We start from the raw sequence: 27,059 nt of genomic DNA, 5'->3' as shown, positions 1-27,059 counted from the left end.
GTATAAATTTGTTGTTATCAAATTATATAAAAAATACATTTATTTTGTTGTCTTCTTCTTTTTCAATTCATTGTCTGTTTGCCAAAGACTGAAAGAAATATGAAATATATAAGTATATACAAAAATTTAAAAATGTAAAAAGTTATTACTGTAACACAACAACAACAGCAACAACAAAAATTAACACGCGCCACAAAAAGCGATATTTCAGCCACTTGAAACCATACGAAATCCATTTGTTTGTTTGTTTGTTTTGGTCAAGGTAAAAAGTTCCACCTTCAACATTGCGCTTTTTATGTGGTAATGTGTACGATTTATGGTTTCATGTAATTTTCTGGTTAATTACCATGCAAAAACCAACTTCAATACCGCTGTCCAGGCGAATATTTTATAGTGTATCTTTTAAAAATCCACTAATACCACTGGTTAAAGCACATACTTTAAATAATAAATGCAATCACTTAAAGAATTTGTTAGCTTAAAATCACCTAATCACGTCATTTAGACTTGTAAACAGTAAGCTTTTTCCTAGTAGACGATTGCTCCTATGTGTACGAATTATTGTGCAATGTGTATACGATCGTGCATCCGCGCAGATGAAATTCGCGAGCTAAAGGCGAATTGAATAGCTTAGCAACGTTGTATACGTAGCTATAACAGACACTAAAGCGAGCACAAAACAAACTATGCATGTCAATATACAATAAAGTATGCAATAAATTTAAGAACTTACCTCTCCATGGCGATAACAATAGTTCTACAGTAAGACTGCAACGATGGAGAGCGGCTTACTACTGCACTGTCAATCGTATTTTCAACCGTTGTTTTTAATTCATCAAACTCAATTTTATTTCGTAACTAAATATGAATTTCAGAACTACTATAGAACAGTTACTAGTATCCAGTCATGCAGAAGAGAAAATCTCATTCTGTCTCACCTCTTCATGTTTTCCAACTTCTTTCACGAATACTGCAATCAAATGAACAATATCGTGGATTTGACGCGCTTTCAACGACGTGTTGTCTGTTCGAATGCTTTCCAAAATCTAATAACAACAGAACACAAAAATAAAAAAAAAATCATTCTGTCTTCGCTCTGAAGTGTAATCTACAATCTTTCTTATATTATACCCTAGTGGAAAAAACAAAAGTGACGGATTGAAGATCCCATTGAAAACCTTAATTTTTTTACAGTTCCGTTTGATTCAAATAAGAAAATAAACTTGTTCATTCAGAAAGCCTTTTGTTTTAACGACAAACTGATCCCGCGTAACATAAAAATGCATCGAAATGTCTGGCATAAAGAGACTAAAAAAGGACCTTGTTCTGGCAACACCGACATTGCCAATATTTTAAAAATACACGGCTCGCGTTCTCACTTACAATAAAACTCGCGGAAACATTAATTATGCAGAATCTTAGAATCAGTTCATTTGTACAAGCCAGAGTCAGGGAGAGAAGTTGGACGTGATGAATCTAACAGCATTCTGTGAGATACATGTTGGGAAAACATTTAAGATAGAACTTTCTTACCTGTGCAACTTGTTTCAGCAATGGTGCAGATATTTGTAGTAAATCATCAGCAAAGTTTTTTGTCTATGAGAAAAAATATTTCATGCTTATGTTAAAATACCATTTTTACTAAACATCAACTTATTAAGTGTGACAGGTATTTAAAGGATTGCATATTATTTTTTCATAAGCATATTCGAAATAATAGTTATATACCAATAACTACGTATAACGTCATGGCTACTTCATATTCATGTGACGAATTTGGTCCAAAACTAAAATTTTCAGAGCGGAGTTTTTCTTCCAGGAGAACCGGAAGAATACTCAATTTTAACATCCTTAAATTGAAAAAAACTAGACATATTTTTCTTAAAATTTTAAACCTAGATGATGTCTCACAGGTAGCGAAAAGCCAACACTTGTGGCTTAGATAAAAAAATGAGTACAGAATGCAATTTAAAGTTTACAGAAAAACGTTGTGAGTGGAACAAACAATACCCATGTGAACCAGGGCAATTACATCAGCAAACTTAATTATCTAGGCTAACAGGAGAAAAATTAAGAGTCGAAAAGGGTTCATATGGCTTCGAAGTATAAGGATAAATCCAGGTTGACTGTTACACTTATATTTAAATAGCTATTATGCACTACCAATTAACATTTTTTTATTGAATTTAAAATAACTTTCGTTTTGCACAAAACACAGTTTTGCAAGAGTCCCACACCTGCGTTCTCTCTGTGCAATGTTTACGTTTTGCGGAACTTTAGCCTTCGTAATATTTTAAATTAAATAATTTACCCTGCGTTCCGGGTACCACCCTCTAGCCTCCCTGGATCTTGGTTCTCACTTTTCCCATATGCCTACATAACAGACATTTTAAATGGACATACCTTCCATAAATGTTTAACAATATTTGACACTATCGCAGACCTTCAAATGGGCATTCACTCACCTTTTTCGAGAAGAGAAGTTTCAACATTTCACATGCTTTCACTTTTCTGAAATTGTTGCAAGCTGTGTTGAGATATTGGGGAAGAGATGGCGCAATTTTCCATCCAATGTCCTAAAAACATAGAAGTTTCAAAACGTTATTTAAATGGGAATTTTTCACTTTCAATTGCTATGAAAATTAACAAAGCAAGAGGATTATTCAACTGATGTTAGAACACTTACAGGAAAACGTTGTATTACTTCAATAAATAAAGAGGGTTGTAAATGGCTTGACCTAAAAAAAGAAGGAATTCTAATTTTCACATCATGACTAAATCGAAAATTTGACCTCTTAATCAGGGCAAATACTCACAGGTACTAATTTGAACTAGAAATCATTGGTAGTTTTAGGTCTCAATATATGCATAATTTTACAATTTTTTTTGAAATTTAAAGTTTTTAAATTGAATTGTTTCCTAGTGGTGTTATGCAGACCAAAATAACAAAAAAAGTAACTTTACGCTAAAAACCACCCTAAATTTTATCTTTGTTTCTTGATGTCAGCATTTTTGTGATAATTTTATAAAAATACAATCATTTTAAATAGGACATCAAGAGGATTTTTTTTGTAATTGTACCACTTGTCGTTAACGGGATCCGCAAAATTAAATTCCTGTAATGATTAAATTTTCTATTTGCAAAATCAAATTTCGCGAAAAAACGCTGAAAATCTGTTTTCCTAAATGTATTAATATATTCTTGACAATCTGGATGGTTACCGTTTTGTCATAAATTCACTCAGCGCATCAGTATAGTATTTAGTAAGTCGTTTTTCATCTAAACAGCCAATCTAAATGGAAGCAAAAATATGAATATAAAATTTGAAGTTGTTACAAAAAGAGGCGTGCCAATCAATTTTTCCATTTTGTGATTCAATCCAAACATAACATGTACATAACATGAAATACTTACATGCTCAGCTATAGGTTGTGTGATGGTTTCTCTTCGTTTACGCTGTGATCTCGTTCTTAATGGAGAAGGACCTTTTATTTCAGGAGTTCCACGTAAAACTCTGATCTAAAAGAAGTGAGCATGTAAAAATAATGTTAATTTAGATAAATATTACTGTTTTAAGGCCGTTTTTAAAAATTGTTAAACAACATTTCAAAACACAGCAACAATAGGCTGGAAAAACTCTACTTTGACAGCATAGTGCAAGCACACATGTTAAAATTGCAACACTAGTGTAAACAATTCCAGAAAACATGGCAGGCTTCATTAACAAAAGTTAGCATCGTTCAAGATTTTGAATTTAACAATATATACAATATATATAATAATATAACAATAAATAGAATAAATAATATAGTAAAATAATAAATACAACCAGTCTTAAATCCACTGTAAACATTGACTAGTAAATTTTTTCAAAGTTAAAGTGTATGTGACTTATATAAAAAAAGGTGATCACAAGTTTGACTGAATAATTCCGAATGTTTCATTAACTTTTCCAAAAATTCCAACTAGTATGCAGCTGAAGTGCTTTTAGTTTTTAACAAGCGTGCTAAGTCAAAATAATTGTTTACCTACCAAATAAACAATACCATGGGTGATGTAATTAACAAATAATGCTGACGAAGCTAAAATTAACAAAAAATATTTTTAAAAAACAATTTTAGTTTACATACACTTTACAGCTATACATAATGTTCTTTACATGTCAGAAATTTTCGGGAACAGAAATTTTGTAAATGTAAATGTATATTTCATTTGTGAAATTAAATTCAAACCACAAAAAAAATTCTACACACAACTAGCATGCCGTTAAAAGAAATTACAAATTGAATCAATCATTAAAAAAGTTTGCCAATTATTTTAAAAGAGCAGCAATACTGTATCGACTAAGCACCCCTTCGAATAACTACTCATATTTCAAAAAAGCATAAATTAGAATTACGCTCTTTTCCCCTGAATTAAAAAACCATCTCCTTCAAAAATATTAAGATAAGGATATTACACAGTTGACATATGCTGCGCTAAATTGATAATGTACAGTATTGTGTACAACAACAAAAAATAGTGCAGGTGGAGATGCACTTTATTAGCATCCAAACTGAAACTTGTGACATTAGGTGACCACCTACAACACGCTGAACAAACCTGTTTTAGCTAACTGGATCAATCGCTCGATCTGCAAGTGAACTTGCTCAGAACTCAAATCACTACCAGAAGGATACTCGTGTAGATGACAAAGTTTGTTTTTAAAAATCCCCAATGTTCTCTCAAATAAAGCCAACTCCTTGGTGTGGCCATGTGAAGCTCGTATGACATCTAACAAGGGCTCCACAAATTGCTAAACATAATTATAATTAAGTAAATAGAATTTTATGCCAACTCTTTCTTCCCCGTGACCGTAACTTTGTTTTACATTAACATTGCATATACATATAGTACTGTTCTAACTTTCTTGCTTGTCACATAAGCCATGTTAGGGGTCAGTATGTGAATCAGAATGGGCTGACACTACAATTTAAGTGCGCTAGAGCAGAGACACGAATCTGAAATCTTCGGTTGTAGCACTCTTCTATTCATACTAAACTAGTAAAAAGATCAGATCATTGTCTCTATGACTAGTTGGAGGACCTTAATCCTTATATACCAAATTGTTATTTCTATTGATGCATTCAAATGGTACGTAATATGATGAGAAGATTGTAGCAAATAATGGATGAAAAAACAAGCAATGTTGAAAATCTACTAAACTTTCAAAACTGCAACAATTAGAAAATAGTAGTAACGACTAAGCATACCAAAATCTTTGGATCCTTTGGCTGTTTACGAATAAATATTTCAACAAGATCCAAAACTCTAAGTTTGAAATGCAAAACAGTTTGTTTCATGTCTTTCTTTTTTTTCTTGTCTAACTGTTTTTGTTTGCGTGCTTTAAAAACAGAAGCTAATGCCTGATCCATAGCATGCAATTGTTTAGGATCGCATGTGTCCATGTCAACATCTGCTTCATCATCACTCTGTTCATCCTAGACACAAAATCAATTTGTAAAAGTATTTCTTCTACAATTTCAAAAAAGATGATTGTTTCAGTTATTGATGACAAGATTAAAAGGACTTTCTTTCAGCAAGGTCAATCATAGCGACATCAAAAAGTTCCAAAAATTAGATTGATTTTTTAAAACCATTAAACTAAAAGCATGTGTAGGGAGAATTGCGATTTACAATGTAACCACATACAGATTTACTACAGAACAAAATAAAGATTACCTAATTTAGGTAAATATAATAAGACCAGCCGGGAAACCCGGCGTCGAAACGCTGGAATGAGTCACAAGTAACTCTAAGAGTGCTTAAAAAGAACTGTAAACTGTGCGACACAGTCAGGTGGAGTGCTTTAGCAAAGGTATGCAGTATGTTGTAAATCAAGTGAAGCGCACACACCATTATAGTGTTGCAACTGTAACATATTTTTTAAAAAATAACTTTCCCGCAGCAAAGGCTAAAATAAAAACACAGTTTACAACCGTTGTCACTCCATCATATCAAAAACAATCAGTCAATATTATTTTATTTTGGGAATAAGTTTTTGTAAAAGTTAAAAAAGTAATTGTGACACCGGACTGAGCGCTTAGTACAGTTAAATGGTTTTACACAGGTGTATAGGGATAATACTCTTTGAAAAAAACTTTCTTACAGACTCCATTAAAATGAAAACACAAGAAACAGTCCTTCGGTAAACATTGCTGCACATTCGTACAGGCGTGATTCCCAAGAAAGTTTAAAAATGAATTGTAACAGTGAGCTGACCCGCATAGGCGTAACAGTCTTTTCCAAAAAAAAGTCTATTGTTAACACTGAATTAACCATTTAGTGCAGTTAAAGAGACTTAAACAGTACCCTTATCACCTTAGTACCCTTATCACCTTAGTACTTTATCACAACCTTAGTACCCTTCTTCAAAAACACTTTATCACAACTTTCGGTTTAAATGGCTACACAGGAAACAGCCTGTTGTTACCCCTCCAGCTAAAGCAGTTGCTCAGCCATTTTATTTGCAAAAAAAGATTTAAGGAAAATAATTAAAGATGTAGCTACCTAGCTAAACTGCATTTAGCATAAGATTTATTGCTGAGAATATTGCCATATTGATAGCCAAACTAAATTTTTATACTGTCACTTTTTAGATAAATATATGAGTTAGCTAAATGGCTACATCCCAGACATAAAAATAAATGTTGGATTGAAGAAAAACCTTTTATACCAAACAAAATTAGTAAAAAGTAAGGCTATTAGCTAGCTAATAGCCTTACTTTATTAACTAAAATGGCCATCATGTTTCTTTGTTGGCATGTCTAGGCCGCGAAAGTCTTGGATTGGTTTTTCAAAGAATCAGGCGTTTTGATTGGCATACACGTGCGAGCGGTCAAAACAAAGTCATTTAAACTGTCAGTAAAACCATCCTATTCGTTTTCTGTGGCTCTGAGCAGATTAGGCGATTAAGGTCACGGGGGTAAATTATTATTAAAAATGGCGCAAAATAATGAACTCATTTTAATCACTTAATTTATTATTTGAATTAGAGGTTTATCAATTAAATTAATTTAATTATGTAAGGAAATAAATTAATTTTTGTAATTTATTGTGACCAATGATAAAAATTACAATTAAACAACCCCCTGGTTTCTAAAAATTCAGGGAAAGATCAAAGGAATATCAGTAACCCTTTTGAACAGACAAAATACGGCTATTATTATAGAGATAATAAGTAATACAAATAAAATATATATATATATATATATATATATATATATATATATATATATATATATATATATATATATATATATATATATATATATATATATATATATATATATATATATATATATATATATATATATATATATATATATATATATATATATATATATATATATATATATATATATATATATATATATATATATATATATATATATATATATATATATTGAGAAATGATGTAGAACTTAATGATGTAGAACTTATTACATTTTCTAAACAGGAATTTTTTTTTTGCTTTTCTGAAAGTCGTTCTGATTGAACCAAAAAAGTTAATGTGATAAATATATATATTTGAAGATTTTCAGTATATACGTGTTGACGATTGCACAAGAACCGCTTGTCAGAATTTAAAACGTCTCAATAAAAAATATAGATGTCAATATAGTAATAATTTCCATTTGTCACTTAATCCACACTGGTGATGCTCACCGACAGGGTTAAAAAAAGTTGATTTCCTGCCCTACAATGTGGCAATGTCTAATAAACCACTTTTTTGTGATGTTCCAACATTATATATAGCTACAATCATCCACAAAAATATGGCTCTCACCCCTTCTACTATGACATTCAATGTTATAAAGTTCCCAACTTGACCTCTATAAAACATTGATCGCAAGTGAATCTGTTAGAATATAGAGGTATGTACTTTTGCTGATTTCGCTAAACATTTTTGTCTAAAATTGGACGATTGTGGATTGTGGCTAGAACAAGCTATGTAATGGGACATTCCTAATCAGGAGTAGAATTATATCACTTACTGTGTCATAGTATAGGTAGTGTATGGTAGCTACCTGATAGAAAATATGTCGATAATAATTTTCTATGTTAGCTTGTGTAGCTGATTTTATAGGTAAAGTAGCTAATTTTATGCTAGCTTTGTAGCTAGTTTTATGCTAGCTGTATATGTTATATGTTTGCTCTATTTTATGCCAGCTAGCTTAAAAAGTCTTAAAAATCTTTAAATCTATTTAAGTTCTATTATTATTTCAGCTCAGTCAGTAGTTTTATGCTAGCTAGCCTTAGGTGTAAGTGAGAATAAGAAAGGGTTCGTTACATGTAAAAAATAGTTAGCCTTTCTTCCTTTTCTTGAACAATACGATATAGCTTTAGATTAACGAAAGTTTGAGTTTTAACAAACAACAAACACTCCTTCGCCGTGCTATAAACAAGTTGTCTCGCTTACTAAAAAATGTACTAGAGAATGACCATATTAAATTGCTGGATTACTGTGATCCTTTGGACGAAATTTTAATATTTCCATAGTAACCATGATAATTTGGATGTATAGGGACGAAATCCTATATACTCTCCACCGTACTTACATTTCCTTTATATTTGGCTTATATAATGAGGAAATAGGTGTATAGTAATTTTCGCAGATGCAATCACCTTGTCATCATCACCACTGTCACTATCATCACTGTTGACAGCAAAATCACCAAGTGCAGCTTTTAGTTCGGTTTTGAAGGTGTCATCAATTTCCATGTCACTATCTTCATCGTCTTCCTCATTATCATCATCACTGTCACTACTGTCATCCTCATCATCATTTTCTTCACCTTCATCATCATCCTCTTTTGCCGGACTATCATTGCCTTTCTAAATATAAGGAAGAATCTTGTCTAATCAACCCCTAACATCTTTTTTTGCATACCGAAGCAATGAAAATTGTCAGACACAAACTCGCATATAGCTTATGGTCAAATGGTTAGAAAGTTGGTTTACCAATCCTAAGAGCAGTGGAACAGACAACCAGATGCATTTTAAGCAAATGCTGTCATCACACATCATAAATTGCACACGTAATGTCAATGTATAGCACACATAGTAAAGGTGCACTAAGAACACATAAACTACATCAACACAATACTGATTCATCTATAAATGAAATCTATAAAATCATACCTTATTTGTCTCCCCGCTATTTTCCTCCTCTTCATCTAAAGTACATTGACAAAAGATTTTAATCTTATGCTACCTAGGCTTTTTTCGCCCACAATTAGGGATCGTCTCAAAATGTTCGTACGTTTTTTTCGTATAATTATACGAACGCTACGAAGTACTTCGTTTCGTGAAACGAATGTCATACGAAGTGCTTCGTTTAAAATAAAAAATATAAACGAAGTTTATACGAACTTTTTTAATACATGATACGAACTTAAACGAAGTTTTTTTATCATACAAAATAAAATGATACGAACTTTGAACGAAGTAAATTGCTATACGATCTTGAAACGAACTTCAAAAGTACCGGCGTAATAGCGCGTAATTATTTCAATACAAAATCAGAAACAAAAGAATTAAACGAAGTTTTTTTGACATAGGAAAAGAAATGATACGAACTTTAAACGAAGTAAATTGCTATACGAACTTAAAACGAACTTCAAAAGTACCGGCGTAATTGCGCATAATTATTTCAATACGAAACCAGAAATAAAAGAAGTAAAATATACGATTTATTTTAATAGTTTCAACCAAACTTAAATTTAATATCAAGCATTTGTATTTCCTTTTTAAAATATCGAATTTAATTAAATTAAACAGTTTTTTTTAAAACTAGCTACTTTCATAGCATGTCTAAAAATTACGACAGTGATATCGATTGGATATATGACACAGCCAGTTCCGACGACGAGACTGATTTGTTGCAAAGTATATATTTTTTTATTTTTTTCTCCCCTTTTTTTAAACTCTTAAATTTATTAATGTAGTTAAAATTCAATTTACTTATTTTTTTAGATAAAAATAAAAGACGAGGAAGACCAAGCATACACGAGAAATATCCGGAAATAATTACTTGTGTCAAGACGTTGATAGAACAGGGTTCTGCTGAAGCTTACTTACGTCGGAGAGACAGTGTTATGTACACAAATGGGCTTTCTTTGAATGATATCGTTATGCACGTCAAAAAAACCTTGGGTATAACTGTTAGTCGCCACACCATTCACAGATTAATGCTTCCACCCCGAAAAAAAAACACAGCGAGTAAAAACTACAAATGTCTGATAGACGCACGTGTTCCTCCAAAAAGAAATACAAAAGAAAAAAAAACACACGACGACTTTCATTTCACTTGCGGTCAAGTTCGCATAGTTAACGAAATGGGATATCTTTGCAAAGAAATAAAACAGCAACTGCAAGCGTTGTATACCGAGGAAGAGCTAGCGGTAGGAAGAATACAAGGTGGTGTTCGAAATTACCAAACAGGAGCGTTAAACACTTCTTCCCTCTCTCCGAATCGTATGAGTGTTATAGTGCGTCAAGCAAAAAAACGGTACAGCGATGAATTTATGGAAATGAAAAATTTAAATGAAATTGTGAACTCAAAATGCAGACAAGTAAAACGAAAATTAATCGCCAAACAAAAAGCCAGAGACAATGTTTAATGTTTTTAAAAGTATTTTATCGTTGCGTTTTTAGAAAAATTTGTATATATTTTAACCACTGTTTGTATATATTTTAGCATATTTTAGCACAGTTTGTATATATATTTTTATTGCAAAAAAAGCAAAAAAACAATAAAAAAAATAGCAACTGAAATTATTTTTACCTATTCACCAATAAAACTGTGCCGTGACAAGATAAACAAACATAAAAAAACATGCATGCAACCTGAAAGCATATAATCAGCCTTATTATTTGCAACGCGTAACGAAGCCAAAGTTGTTATTATTAAAAGGATAAAAAGTTTACACTTCATACAAAATTTAAAATCTATATTTAAAGTTGGAGCCTGGTTTATTCTTATGATATTCTTAACTTTTGACCCGTTTTGCATCCTCGATATTCCTACAGAAAATTCTTGTAGAAAAACGTGAAATAATACGCAATGATAGGGCGAGCAATATTATTTAAACTTATTTTATCTAATTCAAGTGGAAGCAATATTTTAAAACATATTATTTAATTCTAACTAAATAAAGTTTTTTTTTTTTTCGAAATAAGATGCAGTAAAGATAGCGCAATAAACTTAGTAAACAAAACAAAGTTTTTTTTGAAAGTTTTTTTTATGATATAAGACGCGTAATAACGTGAATAATATTTGTTAAACGAATTTCGTTAATGAAACGAATTTTGTCATTGTTAAAAAATATTTAAATAATAAAGACCTTAGATAATAAGTCCAATTAAAATAAACGAAGTTCGTATAACGAAACGAACTTTATAATTGTTGAAAAAAATTAAATATAAAGACTATAGATAATAGTCCAATTACAATAAACGAACTTCCTATAAGCAAATTTTTATACGAACTTCTTTAAAAATGATACGAACTACATACGAACTTTATTTTAAATGATACGAACTTTATACGAACTTTTAATTTTGATGATACGAAAAAGTTCGTATTAAAAATAAAATGATACGAAAGATTTAATAAATCGATACGAAGTTTTTTATACGAATTATACGAACTACGTACGAACATTTTGAGACGGTCCCTTAATCACCTTATCCTTTCTGAATTTGAAGAAATAGATCTGTGACTACCTTTAAACTTCATGCAATTACAACTTGTTTACTTGCAAATAATTTAAAGGCTAGGGTTAATAATAATCTTTCACATTCTCATGTTGTTATTAAAAAATAAAAACTTCTTTTTAGTTTACTCCTAATCTTAATTGCATAATAAGACAATTTCAAAATTTATTATTTAACTGTAATTAATAAATGAAACGAAAGAGAAAGTCCATACCAGAATCAATCAGATCAAAATCTTCTTCATTTTTATGCTTCGGCTTGATTGCCTATACATAAAAAAGTAAAAGTAATAAATAGCAAAAATATGAAATGAAAATTAAATTAAATATAAAGAGAAATTAAAAGTATTAAAACACATTACATTTATCAATTGCTCCAACGCTTCTTGTGTGAGGTGAGGTGCTATAGACGGAAACACCATATCAACAACTTGACGAAGCAAATGTGAAGATTGTGCTAAGAAGCTTAACAAGATTTCTGTTAACACTTCAGTCCAATGTGGTTCTAAACAAAACAATACATCATGGATGCAAACTTCTTTTTAATTAATTGGGAATATCTCCCAATGCATATGCCATTGCATTTGATCCGCACTCATATTTAAAGTTACAAGAAATAAACAAAGCCTGTTTCAGAATTTTGTAACACTAACACACAACTAATGGTAACACTAGGGAAAATAGACCAGGAAAGAACTTAAATGCGAGGCAAAACGATTATAATTATTGCAAAACACCTTTTTTAAAAAAAATTCATCCCACCTTTTTTCTTTGTTTTTTTCTTCTCTTCAGCCTTTTTGTAACACGTATGCAATTCCTAGTGTAAAAATATTAAAAGTTGTCTCTGAGGCACACAAGCATAGCAAAAAAATTCTAACAAAGAAAGTAAAGAATAATCATACTTGCAATATACTGACTGCTTCTTCTCTGTTTGAAAATAATTGCAAAGTGGTGTGTATAAATAACAGTTGTGGTCCTTTCGTCTTCGTTATGTGCTCAGTTTCTTCAGACTGCAAACAAAACAAAAAAAAGAGTTTAAAGAATAAAGCTGCTAATTATTTTAGAAAGCCTTTTACAGGATTCAACAAACCATGTCTGAAAATGTTCAACTTTCTACCTGTAGTTGATCAAACTAATTCGAAATTGTTAAATACAACTAACCGAAAATAATTTGTTTTCACAGGCCAAAATAATACTTTCTTAACAATTTAGTCCATTCAATTATCACTGATACCAGTTAAATGACAGTTTCTTACATTTAACAAAAATGTTTTACATTAAAAATAGTATAAGGCTTTTAGAAACTTGGTAAAAGTTTGTAATTCCTACAAAATTCCGGACTTTATGCAAAACAGATCAAATTTCTCGACTTCTTGTTTAACTAAATAAATTCTCTGACTTCTTGTTTAATTGCTAGATGTTTAACTATGCTCAAAGTAAGAGCTCAAAGTAAGAGCTCAAAGTAAGAGCAAGAATCATTTACTTTTAGAAAAGAAATTTTTGCAAGAAGGAACTTTTGGAAATTTAATAGTTTCAAATACCTCATAGGAGGTATACCTCATGCTTTGTGATTTTAACAATAGAAATTGAAATTTAATACTAAATTATTAAACTATATTTTTACTAAACGTTTATGATGTGTTCCGTATTTATATATTTTAAAGAAATAAATGTTTGTGTTTTTTTATAACGTTTGTATCAGGTATATTCTACAGAATTAACTTTTGTAGAAAATAAGGTAAAAACACCACAGTGGTAAAAGGTAAAATCACGACAATGGTAAAAGGTAAAATCACCACAGTGGTAAAAGGTAAAATCACCACAATGGTAAAAGGTAAAATCACCACAATGGTAAAAGGTAAAATCACCACAGTGGTAAAAGGTAAAATCACCACAGTGATAAAAGGTAAAATCACCACAGTGGTAAAAGGTAAAATCACCACGGTGGTAAAAGGTAAAATCACCACAGTGGTAAAAGGTAAAATCACCACAGTGGTAAAAGGTAAAATCACCACAGTGTAAAAGGTAAAATCACCAGCGGTGATTTTACTTTACCTTTTTTCAGTAAAAGTCTCTTCTCTTAAGTGCACAGAATGAGAAAACAGCAGAATTTGCTTCTTAAAAGTAAAGCTTATTCTCCAATGAAAAAATACTTATTATGTAACCGCCACAAAAACATGTTGCTCTATAGTTTTCATTTTCCAAATTGTGTGATTTTTTTTTGAAAGAATTTAAGAGAAAAAGAGAAAATAAACATAGTAAAAAAACCATAAATAAAATCAAGCTTTAATCTTTTGTTTACCTCAGTGTTCATGTCAGTCATAACATCCATTGTATTGTTAAAAGATTCAAAAACCTAAATATGCAATACACAATACAGTCCAGCCAGTCTATATAATGGTTAATAAGCAAATTATAAATTTGAATTTAAAACATACGAAGTTCACTATAGTAAGTATACCAGGAACAGTCAGATGGTTTTTTATTGTTTTTTAGATGTAATACAGAGCCACGTTTATGGGGCTATTGGTCATATCGCTATATGCAGGTTCAACAAGTATTAAAATGAGAAGTTATGTTTAAAGCAGGTGGTTTTAACATTTTCAACATTTTCGAAAGGATTGCAAATCTGAAAAATAAAAACTAACCTCTGGTATCCAGGCATCCTTTAAATTCACATATTTTGGTAGAGTCAACAGATGCTATAACAGTATGAAAAAGGTTTTATTTTGTCTTAGAATAAACAGTACACCTTCTTTATCACTTTTTTAAAGAAATCACTACCTTAGCGTATTCCAGAATCTTCATAGCGTAAAACTCTCCATCCTGAGCCAGACCTCCAAAGGTGTGTAGTCTTTTTTCTATGAATGAATGATAGTTATATTCATTTTTTTCTTCCCAATGATCAAATAAATTAAATTTCCCTACATTAGAAAGTATAGTTGGAATCCTGCAGAAGGGCTGTCAAGGTCTCTCCTAAGTGACAAATATTCACAGAGCTTTTCAAGGTTTTCTGAGTTGCAGCGGCCATGTTTAGCAAATTAAGAATGAACATCTTTCACTTGCCAACAATGAGCTATTGTTTGATGAGAGGGATAAAATTAAATAAAAATTTTAAATTTTCAGGAAAAAATAAAACCCTGGTTGAGTTTGATCATTAAAATATTGCAAAATCGATTGCAATGCACTGGCGTTGCATAGGCAGTCTATTTTTTTGAAGTAGGTATGCAATGATTCGCATGTGTAAATCAAGTAACGCGTGCGATGTGAAACACACATGCAAAGGATGTTATGCGTGTGATACATGCTTTAAGGTTAATCTTTGTTGCACATTGATTTTGCGGTAAAAAAGTGGGGGACAATTTGAATCGTAAATCCCTAACATGATAATCGAGCGCCTACGTACAGCAACTCTCTCAATCTTAACTTCCTTTTCTACATGTCCAAAATAGTATGCATGACTATACTGTCATTTTCATAATTTTTCAGGCCATCACAAGCTAATAGGCAAAAATATGCTTCGTCTTTACCCATGTGGCTTAAATGAAACTTCAAAATTCATTCAGAAAGTTCAGCTACATTTTAACAAAATTTATACAAAAAAAATTATACTGCACGTGGGTTTCTTCGCTTTTAAAAAATTGTTTGAATAAAAATAACACTTGTGGCATTAGGAAAAAATCAATTAATTCGTACTTGCTATGGTTTCCTATTGTTTTGTCAAATGAAAAAATTATCTACAATTAAATCCATGATAAAATGTCTGTTCCGCCTGTAAGTGCAGTTTTGAAGACTTATTTCATCCGTGCTCTGTCGCCGTTCTCCTCTGCATTAGTTAAGAACTGCATGCACCTGGTTATCAACGACGAAGGGGCCAGGCAAATTTTTTATGTCTACGTAGTTCTTTTAACAAGTCAGGAGTCTGTGAATTAGCTAGGATGGTTAGGTTGGCTTGCTTGTGGATTAAATTACCAGGATAATCCAATAATTCTGAGTTCTAAAAGTGTCTGACCAAATTGGAAATGTGGCAGACAATTTGTCTTGCGGGTCTCCAAAAATTATTTCGAGGGCTGCCATCACACGCTACAAAATGGATTTTATAGGTTAATTTTGAAAACTCAATATTTATTTTTCAGGCGTGCGTGTGCAATTACATGCCTCTTCTGAAAAAAGACTGCATAGGCTTTACTTGGTTTTAGTGATGCCTTATTGTATCAAAAAATTGATTTTTTTTTATTAATCATTTATACTAAAGAAACAAATATCTTCCCAATGGTGAAACTATTTATTTATTTTTGGAAGGGGAATATTGACTTTATCCAAGTAACTAATTTTTTTTTCTGATCGGTCTTTCACACCTTAAATTGAATAAGAGTTAAGAGTGAATGTTTTAACACTTATCATCCTCTTGAGTATAACTTTTTTATATATAAAGTACATTCCCTTTTTGAAAAGAAATGACCATTACATCTGAAAAAAAACACACTTTCATTTCTAAAAATGTATGCCATCCTGTTCTGTTTCTGCAAGTCACAGAAAAATGTTATACGACTTAGAAAGTTTTAATTCTTTAGTATTTTCAGTGACGTCTTTACGAATAATAAAATTTAAAAGGACAGCCTTCTGAATATTTATCGCCTCGGAAGTGTGAAAGCATCTCCATCACTATGAGTATGCTTGAAAGGTGTGATATTTTAAAAATCTCTAAAACACTTTTTCGTAGTATTTTTTTTTTGTATACCATCTATTACATTTCAAATCTCTTTCACAAAACTACAGAAGATCTACAAGGAAGAGTGCTACTGTGCTGTAGCCAATGTGTTTATCTAGAAGCGATATTTTTTATTTTCAAAAATCAATGATTCTCTAGATATTACATCTTAAAGACGAAAGTTTAAGTTAAAAAATGGCTTTTTTAGAAAAAGTAAAATAAATCAAAAACGGGGACTTTGTAGAAAATAATTAAAATATTGTATTTACATACGACTATCACGATTCTATACAACATCGAATGAGATTTAGACACGAAGTAGTTTTGTAAAATAAAGTCACTTTTTTGAAGGCAGGGTGTGTTTCAAAAATGTCTCTGTCCTTTTCACGAGTTAAAAAGTTTCAAATTATTTTTATATTAGATAGGTGGTTGAGAATATTTTTTGGTGATAATATAAATAAACTTTGATTAACTATCGCTGAAAAAATCGCGATTTAAAAAACCATGCTCAAAAGGTATATCGTCACCTTAACCACTTTAAGCAACAGTTCAAGTAGTATTCGTCCACGGGCATTATACACCAGATGAGTTAGTTACATGATCCTATTACAACAGGTGCAATAATCACAGTTGTATTTATTTTCACTGACAAAACATTATTTTATTATAACATAACCTGGTCACCTTTCTGTTCAACTGGCCAATGTATATTTGTAATTTCATTCAGGACTGTCAAAAACTTTTGTTGACATGCCACATGTGTTGCTTCGCTGATCGATTGGACTGGTACTTCATTTAACTATAAAGGGAAATAACAAAAATGATAAAGCCAAAAAAAATTTTTTTTAAAAAACAACATTTATTTTTGTTGTAAAACAATGTTAAATCTTTTCAAGACCGTTTGTGAACAACATAGACCCCTTCACCCTCTACCTTAGGAGATGGGGGGATGATATTTGAAAATCATATTTGTGGGGCTTGGATTTTTTGGTTTATGGGATGGGGATAATAATGATGGGGTACAACTTATTATAAGTTTCTTTTTAATCCTTTTGTTTTTTACTGAATTGGCTATTCTAATTGTTTATATTTTCCCACAATGTGTGTTGTTGTGTTTGAGAATATTTGAATTTCAAATCTTCGTATTCTCAAATTCTGACTTTTCTTAACTCTAAGTATATAGTGGGTGTATTGATGGAATAGTGTAGTAAATAGGAGGTGATAAATGACAGACAGAAGTTGCAAGGGAGCAGGGGTAAAGCTGATAACTGTGAAACAGACCATCATCAATATTCCAAGAATAGGCATCGCAACGTTGACTCTGATTTATATTTTATTAACAAATAAATATTTATTAAATATCAACTTTTCCCACCTATAAAAGTATAAATCTCAGAATTTCTTGTTCCTTTACTCATGAAAGTTATAGGCCTCACACACTGCAATTTTTCACAATTTTTTTGTCCTGTGAATGTTAATGTTAATAATAATTAATACTAGGATTTCCTTCCTTTCATAGAATTATTTCGATTGCACGTGACAATCATATAATATTACTTAAATAAGTTGTGGTTTCATCTGCTAAAATGGGAAGGTCCTTTGCATACCATGCCTGTGCTACTGTTAATAAATATTTAATTCATTCTTTTTATATTATTAATTAATATAAATGTATATATTTAAGAAGAAAATGCATATATAATTAAATTCTGTAAATTTCTGAGATTTAAAGAGTGAAACAAATTCAATATTTGCTTAGTTACTTACTATATATATTTAATTCAAGAATATTCAAATACAAAGATGCAAGTCAGCATGATGGAATGGTTTTAAAATTTAGCTAAACGTTTGTATATCTAAAATTTATAAAAATATTTCTTTTTTTTTTGATAAAAACACTTCGAAAACACAAGCAGTCATTATCATTAAAAGTATGCTAATTTTATTTTACATTATTATCGTCAATACGTCTTTTTAACTTTTTTGGAAATTTAAATGACAATTTTAAGATCTTTGTAAATTTTATTCACAAACTAACATGCCAAACCCTTGCATATCACATCTTAGATTGGGGCCAAAACAGTAAATTTTTCTTTGCAAGTTTTTTGAGGGCAAAATATGCAAATATAGAATTCTGTGTAATGTTATAATATTGTTTTTAAAAAGAATGTTTTTAATCGAGAAAATAATGTATAATGTTAAAGAAGTACAAAAAAGCTTATCTACTTAAAATTATATGATGACTATTTTATAAAAGGTTTTTATTGTGCAGTGAAAATTCAAAAAACAAACAAGAGTACATTAAATAAGCTATTATGGTGTACATATTGAACCATGACTTGAGTTTGTAGAAAGAGTTTAAAATCAATTAATTTTTGTATGTATGGTATTTAATCATTCTAGCATTCATCAACCATACCAGACCTAATTTTTTTTTACCTTATATTATTATGCTAGATGGAGAAGCAACTGTGATAACATAAGAAATCACATCATAATGCAGTGGAACAACAACACAAATAAAAACCATCAATTATGTCAATCCAATCACAAACATCAGATGCTTATTGAGGGTGTTTTAGGGAAGGTAGTATGGCTAACAGTGCTAACACTAATCACAACACTAAACATAACTGTCATGTACGCTAGTCTACAATATCGTATCTTACGACAAAATGCTCTTCATCGTATCGTTATGTCTAATTACGCAGCAAACTTAGTGTTTGGTATATCAACATGTACTGCAATATTAATATCAACAAAACAGGCGACATGCATACAAGTTGTTATCACATACTGTTTTACAATTGTTGGAGGGACCGCTGGGATCCTTGGAGCAATGTCTTTGAGCATAATGCGAATAAAACAAGTTTTAAAAATTCAAGTTAATAACAATATCATCAAAAAGCTCCACTCAAATAAGAAGTTACAAGTGTCTTATCATCTCTGCTTTATTTGGTTTACTAGTGTCATAGTATCCATAGTCCCTGCGTTTATCGACACCACAGAATTAATGGCATTACCATTCATTGTAGGTATTTTGAGCATAATCATGACCGTAACTATTCGTTTAAAAACATATAAAAAAATAAAAAACCAAAGAATAACAATCAGACAATCAAGTTTAAAAAGATATGATAAAACATTGTTGCGTACAGAACACATAATACAAAGTAATACATTGATGTTAGTTTTAGCTTGGATGCCAATATTATTAATGAAAACCCTAATTTATTTTGCAGCCATTAACATTATCTATTTGTTGCATGGTTTCATATGTATTTCAATATTGTATCCTATTTTACACCCAATACTATGTGTCTATCAAACTAAAGAACTAAAAAAATATTTTACAAGATTTCAAAGCAATTGTTGCAAAAGACCAAACATAAATTTCCTTACACATGAACAATATAAAAACAAAAAGCAAAGTACTCAACGTATCGATCCGTTTACAATTACCAAGAAAGAAGAAAGCACAATGCAATGTACCAAAATGGACACTGCATAGCAAAGTGACCAAATTTTGTAGTTGAAAATGTTTTATCTACCCAACTATGTATGAAATAACCCTAAATGTATTTCATGCCAGTAAAATTGGTGATGTGACATGTCATTTGCCTGCTCACGTTTTTAAACTTGTGTTCTAAATTGGCAGTTTATTCGTTTTGCAACCGCATGCTCTCATTCATGACCAAGAGTTAAATTAAAAGAGAAAAACTTATGTACGTTCATTCCAACTTTCCAATTTTAAGAAAAAATGTCAACGTGAATGAAAACTTTTTGTTCACACATCAGCAATTGCTGTTTTGAAAGATTTTAACTAGCCTTGTTGAGCGTCAATGTGAATTAAAAAGGCTTTAACAGAATTTAACAGACACCTATAATACAACCTCAAATGTCCCTTAAAAATATTCACTTGATTCACAAACAGAGCTAGTTCATGGAGCATCAACAAAAATGTAGTCATTTCCTCTAAATTTAACAAGAGCAAACTTGAAGTCTATTATTTATAGATAAAAAAAATAATATTTTATGCTAAGATTATGTACTTAAAAAATCTTAAAAATAAAAAAGATGCAAAACACATACCAGTGTTTCCTTTTTGTTTCTCTTTACCACAACAAAAAAACTGTGCAGAAATAAAAACAACGAAATTTGTATGAGAAGGTCTTCTTCATTCTGTGCTTTACAACATCGAGCCAGAATGACTAACTAAAATATAACAGTATGTCAAACACCAAATAAGAGAAATCAGATAATTAAAAAACAAATTTATAACTAAGTGTAACTCAGTGCAAATTTGAAAAAAGGTATTTTGAAATAAACAAGAAAAAATTAGTATAAACATAGCGTAGATACACAAAATTGTGAAAAAACACCATCTACCTGGCCAACAACCCAACCTCGACACAAAGTGATGTCCTTCTCAGTGCGTCTAAATTTTTCAAATGGTAAATATTTATAAAAAATATTGAACACTCAGGATATCAATGTTGACCAAAACATTTTAACATGCTCTACATACATGTGCTAATTATAAACAATAAAAATAGAATTGTTTATTTATTTTTTTGTTAACCACCTCAGGGATGACATACATATTGAAATACTGAAAATAAGTTAAGCTAAATATCAGCCTGACAGTTAGATTTTACCTCCTGTTTCCTTTCTTTTTATACAATGTTTTTTATAAGAATATTATTTTATCAATTTTTAGGATTGTTCTTAGCATATTTAAATTAGCATACTATTTATGAAGTGATTGGAACTTGTTAGAAGATCTGGACAGAGACATAAGATTCATCTTAACATATGAAATTGAAGAAGGCAATATGTTTAATGTTGATGTTTTATTTGTATAGACACATATTGTGAAAAACCAAAAAAAAATTTTTCTTTTCTTTGTTTTTAAAAAATCTGCCAATTATTCTTAAAATATTCCTCATGTTTGAGTAAAAAATGAATGCATCTATTTAAGTGTCATCCATTCCCAATTCTCATGCACTCGCACAAGCTTCTGTGAATGACAAATCACTTTAAAATACTCTCTATGCCTTTTATAAAATTGATGAATATTTAAATACCAAAGCCAAGAGGAAATAATTGCGTGAAAAAGTGTATAGAATTGATAGTTGATAGTTATTGGAAGGAGACTTGAAGCAAAAAGAATTTGAGTTTAACACTAACACAGTCAAGATCAAATTAAAAGATATATACCTTGTCAAACTAGCATGGAAAACAGTTAAGCAAAAAAAAAAAAAAATGATGATGATGATGATGACAATAGGGATGAGGAGAAGGAAGAGGATTATGATTTGATATGTAAGTCTTCCCTTAAATAATATAGTTTAGATTTGATTCTTTCTTCACATGCAATGAGAACTAATTTGAACAACAAATATATGAATGATCCTCACTCTGCAAATGTTTGTATTAAATACAGGATATTAATAAAGGTGGTGTAAAAACATAAGGGGCTGCATGTATACTTGTAGTAGCAAAATAATTGTGGTATGTAAATATTCATGTTCAACTAGCTACACATTATGACACTTTCAGGAAGAAGAAGTTGTTAAATTTTAACATCAACCTTAACTGCATTTGCAAGAGTCGCCTCTTAACGGACAGAGAATAAATGAAACAATTTTTTTACTGTAATTAAAACAGTGCTAAAACTGTTTCTAAATTACGCACTTTGTCATTTTCTTTTTTTCTTGAGCCTCTTTCTCCTCCTCCTGCTCATCATCCTCCTCCTCATCTGCAGTTGATCCAGAAACAAAAACACTCTTGAGCCAATTAAAATATTCAACTAAACCAGATTTCATCTAAAATAAAGACAGAACAGCATTTTCAGCAGTTATAAGGCAACTCCAACTTAATTAGTTGTTCTACGGGCAAAGTGGATAGTAGCTTATGGTTGGTCGGTGGGGGGAAATAGAAATATTTTTATTGAGAATATATGGTCGGAACAACAACAAAAAATTATTTTAAGGACTATGGTTTAGTTGATAATATTAAGTCTTTATTTAAAATTCAGAATGGAGGAGGGTGTTACAACAATGGTATTTTACCTTGTGTTTATTATTTTTCCTAAATGGTATCGTCTGAAAGTCTTGCTGTATTATAGTTTAGCTAGCGTAATTTTAAACATATATATATAATAATACGAAAAAGGGTGTTACGACATTAATACGTCTTGTTTTCTACTTGTATTATAACTACTTTTAGGGAAAGTAGCTAATTTTTGTTATAAATCACGTAAAAATTTAAATTTCTGTTTAACCACGTAACTATTTTTGTGATTACAAAATTAGCGCATTGTGCATTTTAGTTTTATTGCAGCAAATTACAATGAACAAAGAATCAACTTCAAGTGGCCTTACCAATAGTGGTCCTAAAGTAACATTATTAATTCACCATGTTTAGTATAATTATAGATTGGCATTCAACCAAAAAAACATTGATTATCTTCTATGCTTATTATATTTTCATGAGATGAGATGAGAAAATTTTTGTTTGTTTTTCTTTTTTTTTTCTTAAAACTTTTTTTCTTGATATTATTTTTTTGTTTTGTGAAAATTAGGGTCAGTCAGGCCCATAGAACAACTAATTAAATTGGAGTTGCCTAATGCTTGATATAAGATACCCTAAAAAATACAATGCTAAATTTTCAATCAATATTAAAACTAAAAATTGAATGCTAGGTTAAGCGGGTAAGTGTTATACTTACGTCACATACTGTCAAATTATTACTCAAAACAGTGATACTTACTAATTCATGAAAATTAAAACCTGTAAGTTTTTTGGATAACAATCAACCATGAAAATTATTACTAACAAAATCTATTTTTTCCACCTAAACAATTTAAAAACATAAGATATATACATCTCTCACCTTGATGGTCAACTGTTCAACTGTTTTCACATGGGTAATGGAATCAAAACAAATATGGCCATTGCTGAAAAAAAACAGTTACATGTCCCAATTTATTTATAGAAAATAAAATATTAAAATAAAAAACTAAAATTTTGCAAAAGATAAAACCAACCTGCCAACTAGTCGTTTTATGACGCACAATTTTACATTAGCATCATTGTTTTTGTCAACTTCTTCTGGAATCTTTCGTAACTAATATGACAATAAAGATTTGACATATATCAAAAATCTTTTAAAATTGTGAATCCACCTATTTTTATTGTTATACATTGATAGGCGTAAAATTAATTTATTTGCCGAAAAAATTGTGTTTATTGCCCAACAGAGTATTTCTAAAAAACAGATATTGAAATCTTATTTTTTTAAAGACCAGCGCACTAAAACAATCATTTTTAGTTACCAGATTCACCACTGAAAAAACAAAGCTAGAACTTTTAGGGTGTCTTATAACAAGTGAAAGTCATCAGGTGGTCTTATTTACATACCACGTCCTTGACAGCATTGAACAAGTAGTTTTCTTTTGATTGACAACTGTTAATGATACAACGAAGCAACTGTGCACTGAGAATTACATTCACCTGAAGTAATAACATTTTTTACATAGGCAGTATGCACAAGAAGCAATTTTTTCTGCAACAGCCTACAAACTAAAAAGTATATATTCAAAATACTTTGAAAATTGATCCTTTATGAGTAAGGGTGTGACTAAGGCTAATTCGTGATAAAAATGGTAACTAGCTGAGGATATTACACTATGAATATTGTATTGGTCCACCCACTGTAGCATGAGATAAAATCTCTTTTAGTGAAATCAACATTACCTGCTGTGAAGAGATTTTCGGTAAGAACTTCAGCATAATGTTCAGAGCTAAAAATTTTCTTTTGTGCGTCGACTCTAGTAGTCCATCTAAAAGGAGCATCGAGATTTTTATTCAGTGCAAGTTCTATACTATCTTATTCATACTTAGGTAGTCATATAGCAAATAGGTGTGTCCCGGAATTTAGTGCATAAATTTTTCATGCATGGAATAAATGTGCATTTGGTGCATTTTTCACATTTTTAAACACGTTTTAAAATGACAAACCTTCTACAACGATTTTCCAGAATATTTGAAAGTTATCTACTGATGCATCTGACACAAAATGTTCGGTAATGTGATCCCACAAAATGTGAACACGAGGATGGGCAGTGTTCGATGTGTCCTGTAAACGATGACAAGATTAACTAACTAAATCATAACAAATGATTGTTTACAAAGTGTTGTAAATGATGACAAGATTAACTAACTAAACCATAACAAATGATTGTTCACAAACAGGTGTTAACTCCTCACCATTAAAACTTTTAAAAGATTTGTGTAATTTTCTTTGTGCAGTAAACTCGACTTATTCCAGTGTTGCCTAAAATATTTTTTGGGTAAATCGGTCTAAAAGAGAAAGCAAACAATAATATAGATACCACCCAACCAGTATTATCAAACTGAGAAATTTGTGAATAAGATTTTTAATTAAACTTTGCAACTACTTAGGACAAACCAGTATGCAAGAAATATTTTACAATCCATCCTAACCTTAAACTGATTTTCTATAGTTAACAAGATCATAAGTTCTTCAGGCGTACAAGAAGCCCATCCCTTCTGTAAAATGGATTTTAAAGTTGATTCCACTTGTTCTGTAAAGACATCATAGTCAATCTAAGGTTGGAGAAATCATGTTATAATATTAAGTAGAATTTAGAGTATCCCAAATTTTTATTACATATCTAAATCAAATTAAAAAAAATCACATCTTACGGAGCTTAAAACATCGCATATTGCTTTTCCACATATTTCATGAATATAACTTTTCTTTTTCATGAGAACAACCAACTTTTCCATAATTGATTTTACACCAGAGGATGTCTGAATAACATGAGAAATATAAGAAATACAAGACAGTTCTTCTTTGAGTTTAAATTCAGATGCCACTTTTAAAATCATAAAATTGTTCAAGAGCTATTAAATATTATAATAATATTTTGAAAGGTAAGCTTTTTTAAAATTGAATTATGCACTTAAGAGTTTATTCAAAAAATATTGTGTTAAGACTCTTTTAAAAAAACTTTTTTAAGAAATAATAACTTCTTTAAGTAAAATAAAAAAATAAAAGCAAAACCAACTATTAAAAACTTGGGTTTCGAATATTTAAATAAGGATCACCGCAGTAAGAATAAGATGAAAAACTTTACAACATATGGAAAGTTAAATGTAAAATTATGCACCTATTATTCGGGCCTTAATAAAATAATTATTATAATAATAATAATAGTTTTCTCATTTTGAAAATTGTGTAAAAAATTACGGACTTATATATGTTTATTTACGAAATAGCCAAACTACATTCAATTAATTCTTACAGTATCTTCTGCAACTTTTGCTTTGCATATCGCAAGAAATCCAAAAACTTGTCCAAAGTAATTATCTCGCTCTTCCTGAAAATAAATAATAATTTACAACAGTAACATAATAGTTTTCTTTACCAAGGCATAAAACATTACAATGAACAAATGCATGTGGAACACTCAACATAAGAGGGCTTTTTTAATGTCTTCCTTTTTAACTTTTGAAGTTTTTAAAATCTGAATTGTTGCCTAAGCATGCAGAAAAAATGTCTGTAAAAAATACATGTGGAAATATTTTTTATATTTCTTTGAACAACAAGAAGCAACTTTAGCACAAATCACATGCGTATATAACAAAGCTTCACGTAGTAAAATTAATTATTTCTAACTTGCAATTTATTGTTTAGTTAATTTTCACATAGTGGAATTCCATTGCTTTCAACAATTACATGTTAATTTTTCTGTAAAACACAATCTTCTGGTAATAGAGAATATACTAACCTGTCCTTTCAGTGCCCCAGTGACAGCTAAATGTTTTGACATTAATTCCAAAATAGTGTCTGTAGTTACATCTTGAAATTCTTTTAAGATGTGAGTAAGAGCTGTAGCATAACCCTGACGTGCAGCTTTTCTTGAGGAACTCAAACCCTTCACCAATCTTTGTACTGTGTAATCAAGATCAGCCTAAAAAGAATGGCAGTCGTCTCCAGGGTGGTCGTCTTAGGCAGGTGACCATTACATACCTCATCATTCTAATAATCAAGTGTCTTAAGTTTTTTTCATCACATATAAATTAAATGTTCTCTATTTCCTTATACTGAACAGATGTAACTTTCAATACAATATTACAATACATACTGGACAAGCTCTTAAATATGAAGAAAGTTTCCTAACAAGAAGTAGTAATTTTATCAGGGTCAACACAGATTTGACTGTAATCTTTCCTTTCGCAAACAAGTGTTTCATTTAAAATAGGGTTTTTTTAATCATGCTTAAGATTGTTATAGCAACATAGCAACATTTTTGAAAAAAAACATAGTCAACCACAAGAAAGACTTTACAATATACCTTTTTCCCAGAAGATTTTAATTCAGTAATAACATTTACAACTGATGTTATCCTCATCGAATCATCGAGAGAAGCCAAATTCCAAAATTGGTTTAGAAGATTCTTGCTTTGTGTTTTACCAGAATCTGCATTTACATCCTCTATTTCTTTCTTTATTGGCAAAACAGCCATATTTTATTAATTCTAAAATATATTGAAAT

General features: G+C 30.4%; 3 protein-coding genes across 3 annotated transcripts; 2 read left to right on the top strand and 1 right to left on the bottom strand.

Annotated features, from left to right (window-relative positions):
* Positions 1-27,059, bottom strand: LOC130632664 (myb-binding protein 1A-like protein). The gene is made up of 35 exons (XM_057444493.1): positions 26,860-27,059; positions 26,293-26,475; positions 25,807-25,881; positions 25,205-25,312; positions 24,983-25,105; positions 24,746-24,838; positions 24,497-24,614; positions 24,233-24,318; positions 23,897-23,989; positions 23,524-23,603; positions 23,370-23,433; positions 22,169-22,299; positions 20,861-20,909; positions 20,564-20,686; positions 17,156-17,270; positions 14,545-14,621; positions 14,409-14,462; positions 14,063-14,116; positions 12,663-12,770; positions 12,523-12,577; positions 12,123-12,265; positions 11,976-12,027; positions 9,185-9,219; positions 8,669-8,878; positions 5,254-5,481; positions 4,604-4,796; positions 4,034-4,083; positions 3,416-3,520; positions 3,223-3,293; positions 2,687-2,738; positions 2,466-2,576; positions 1,534-1,596; positions 939-1,046; positions 734-858; positions 1-88 (listed from the first exon to the last, which is right to left on the bottom strand). The coding sequence occupies exons 1-35, from the start codon at positions 27,028-27,030 to the stop codon at positions 40-42; spliced, it is 3,555 nt and encodes a 1,184-aa protein (XP_057300476.1). The 5' UTR covers positions 27,031-27,059; the 3' UTR covers positions 1-39.
* Positions 9,246-10,828, top strand: LOC130632739 (uncharacterized). The gene is made up of 2 exons (XM_057444498.1): positions 9,246-9,931; positions 10,019-10,828. Exons 1-2 carry the CDS (start codon positions 9,853-9,855, stop codon positions 10,663-10,665), a joined length of 726 nt encoding a protein of 241 aa, XP_057300481.1. The 5' UTR covers positions 9,246-9,852; the 3' UTR covers positions 10,666-10,828.
* Positions 18,089-20,880, top strand: LOC130632707 (uncharacterized). The gene is made up of 2 exons (XM_057444496.1): positions 18,089-18,402; positions 18,929-20,880. Exon 2 carries the CDS (start codon positions 18,969-18,971, stop codon positions 19,980-19,982), a length of 1,014 nt encoding a protein of 337 aa, XP_057300479.1. The 5' UTR covers positions 18,089-18,402; positions 18,929-18,968; the 3' UTR covers positions 19,983-20,880.

The sequence above is a fragment of the Hydractinia symbiolongicarpus genome, chromosome 1 (genome assembly GCF_029227915.1).
Source record: "Hydractinia symbiolongicarpus strain clone_291-10 chromosome 1, HSymV2.1, whole genome shotgun sequence".
NCBI lineage: Eukaryota > Metazoa > Cnidaria > Hydrozoa > Anthoathecata > Hydractiniidae > Hydractinia > Hydractinia symbiolongicarpus.
Note: the sequence above shows the minus strand (reverse complement) of the source record. Positions and strands in the feature narration are given on the sequence as shown.